Here is a 1,147-nt window from a genome sequence, read left to right as displayed (position 1 = left end):
ATTTATATTTAATCCTTTATTCGTCCAATCGAGATTTCTAAATATCATTTCCAGGACAGCCGAGAATACTTTTGGTGATATAAACAGTAATGACAAGTAAAGTTTTAAAGGGTCTATGTAAATGTGCTGAAATGATTTATTTGTAACCTATACAATAACACCCAATATGCACGATAAACAATATAAAAAAAAAAACAAGAATAAAAGCACAGGTAAAAAAAGGCACAGCATAAAACATATGGCGTATCTAGCGTTATTTATTAATATGGGTGACTGACACATTTTTCCTTAAATAAATGATGTACATCAAAACAAGTTGCGATGAATGCTAACAAAGCCGATTTGCAAAAAATGAGCAGTGCGCTATGACATATATGTATGCAGGGCATCGGCAGCCTGTTCAGCGCGCTGAAAGTGGTGCGGCTGCTGCGGCTGGGCCGCGTGGTGCGCAAGCTGGACCGCTACCTGGAGTATGGCGCCGCCATGCTTATCCTGCTGCTGTGCTTCTACATGCTGGTGGCGCACTGGCTTGCGTGCGTGTGGTACAGCATCGGCCGTTCGGACGCCGACTCAGGGCTGCAGTACTCGTGGCTGTGGAAGCTGGCCAACGTGACGCAGAGCCCCTACTCGTATGTGTGGTCTAACGAGTCGGACGGGCCCGAACTGGTGAACGGGCCCTCGCGCAAGACCATGTACGTTACCGCGCTCTACTTCACCATGACGTGCATGACCTCCGTGGGCTTCGGCAACGTCGCCGCCGAGACCGATAACGAGAAGATCTTCACCATCTGCATGATGATCGTGGCAGGTGCCGGAATTCTTCTGTTATTAGCCGGAGCACGTCGCGACCCCCGCGCAGCTCCTCAGCGGAGCTGCCTCGGGGGCCGCGCCTCCTCTCTCTCTCCTCTCCTTTCCCGAACGAACTTTGATTTCTTGAATCTTATTTAGCACTGAGTAGTTATTATTATGTTCCTCGCGTTACGTTCGCTAGATGACATTACGTTTTGTGACTTTTTTTGACGCACGATTTTTTTTTTAATTCTAAGAATATTTTTAATTTCTATTAAGAAGTTTACTTTATCATTATTAGATATTAATTATTTTATTTCATCTAGACAACCAAGAATATGTGAATTTTTTTTTTTTT

At 44.7% G+C, this 1,147-nt stretch overlaps 1 protein-coding gene across 1 annotated transcript in view; it reads left to right on the top strand.

Annotated features, from left to right (window-relative positions):
• The first annotated feature begins 6 nt into the window (after positions 1–6).
• LOC119833085 (potassium voltage-gated channel protein eag-like) overlaps positions 7–1,147 on the top strand; it is a 44,505-nt gene continuing 43,364 nt past the window's right edge. Inside the window, exon 1 of the mRNA XM_038356958.1 lies at positions 7–808. Within this exon, the coding sequence (XP_038212886.1) occupies positions 379–808 (430 nt within the window). The 5' untranslated portion in view covers positions 7–378. The remainder of the gene's footprint in view (positions 809–1,147) is intronic.

Source organism: Zerene cesonia, chromosome 16 (assembly GCF_012273895.1).
Source record: "Zerene cesonia ecotype Mississippi chromosome 16, Zerene_cesonia_1.1, whole genome shotgun sequence".
Classification (NCBI taxonomy): Eukaryota; Metazoa; Arthropoda; class Insecta; order Lepidoptera; family Pieridae; genus Zerene; species Zerene cesonia.
The sequence above is the reverse complement of the archived record's forward strand: the minus strand, read 5'-3'. Positions and strand labels throughout refer to the sequence as shown.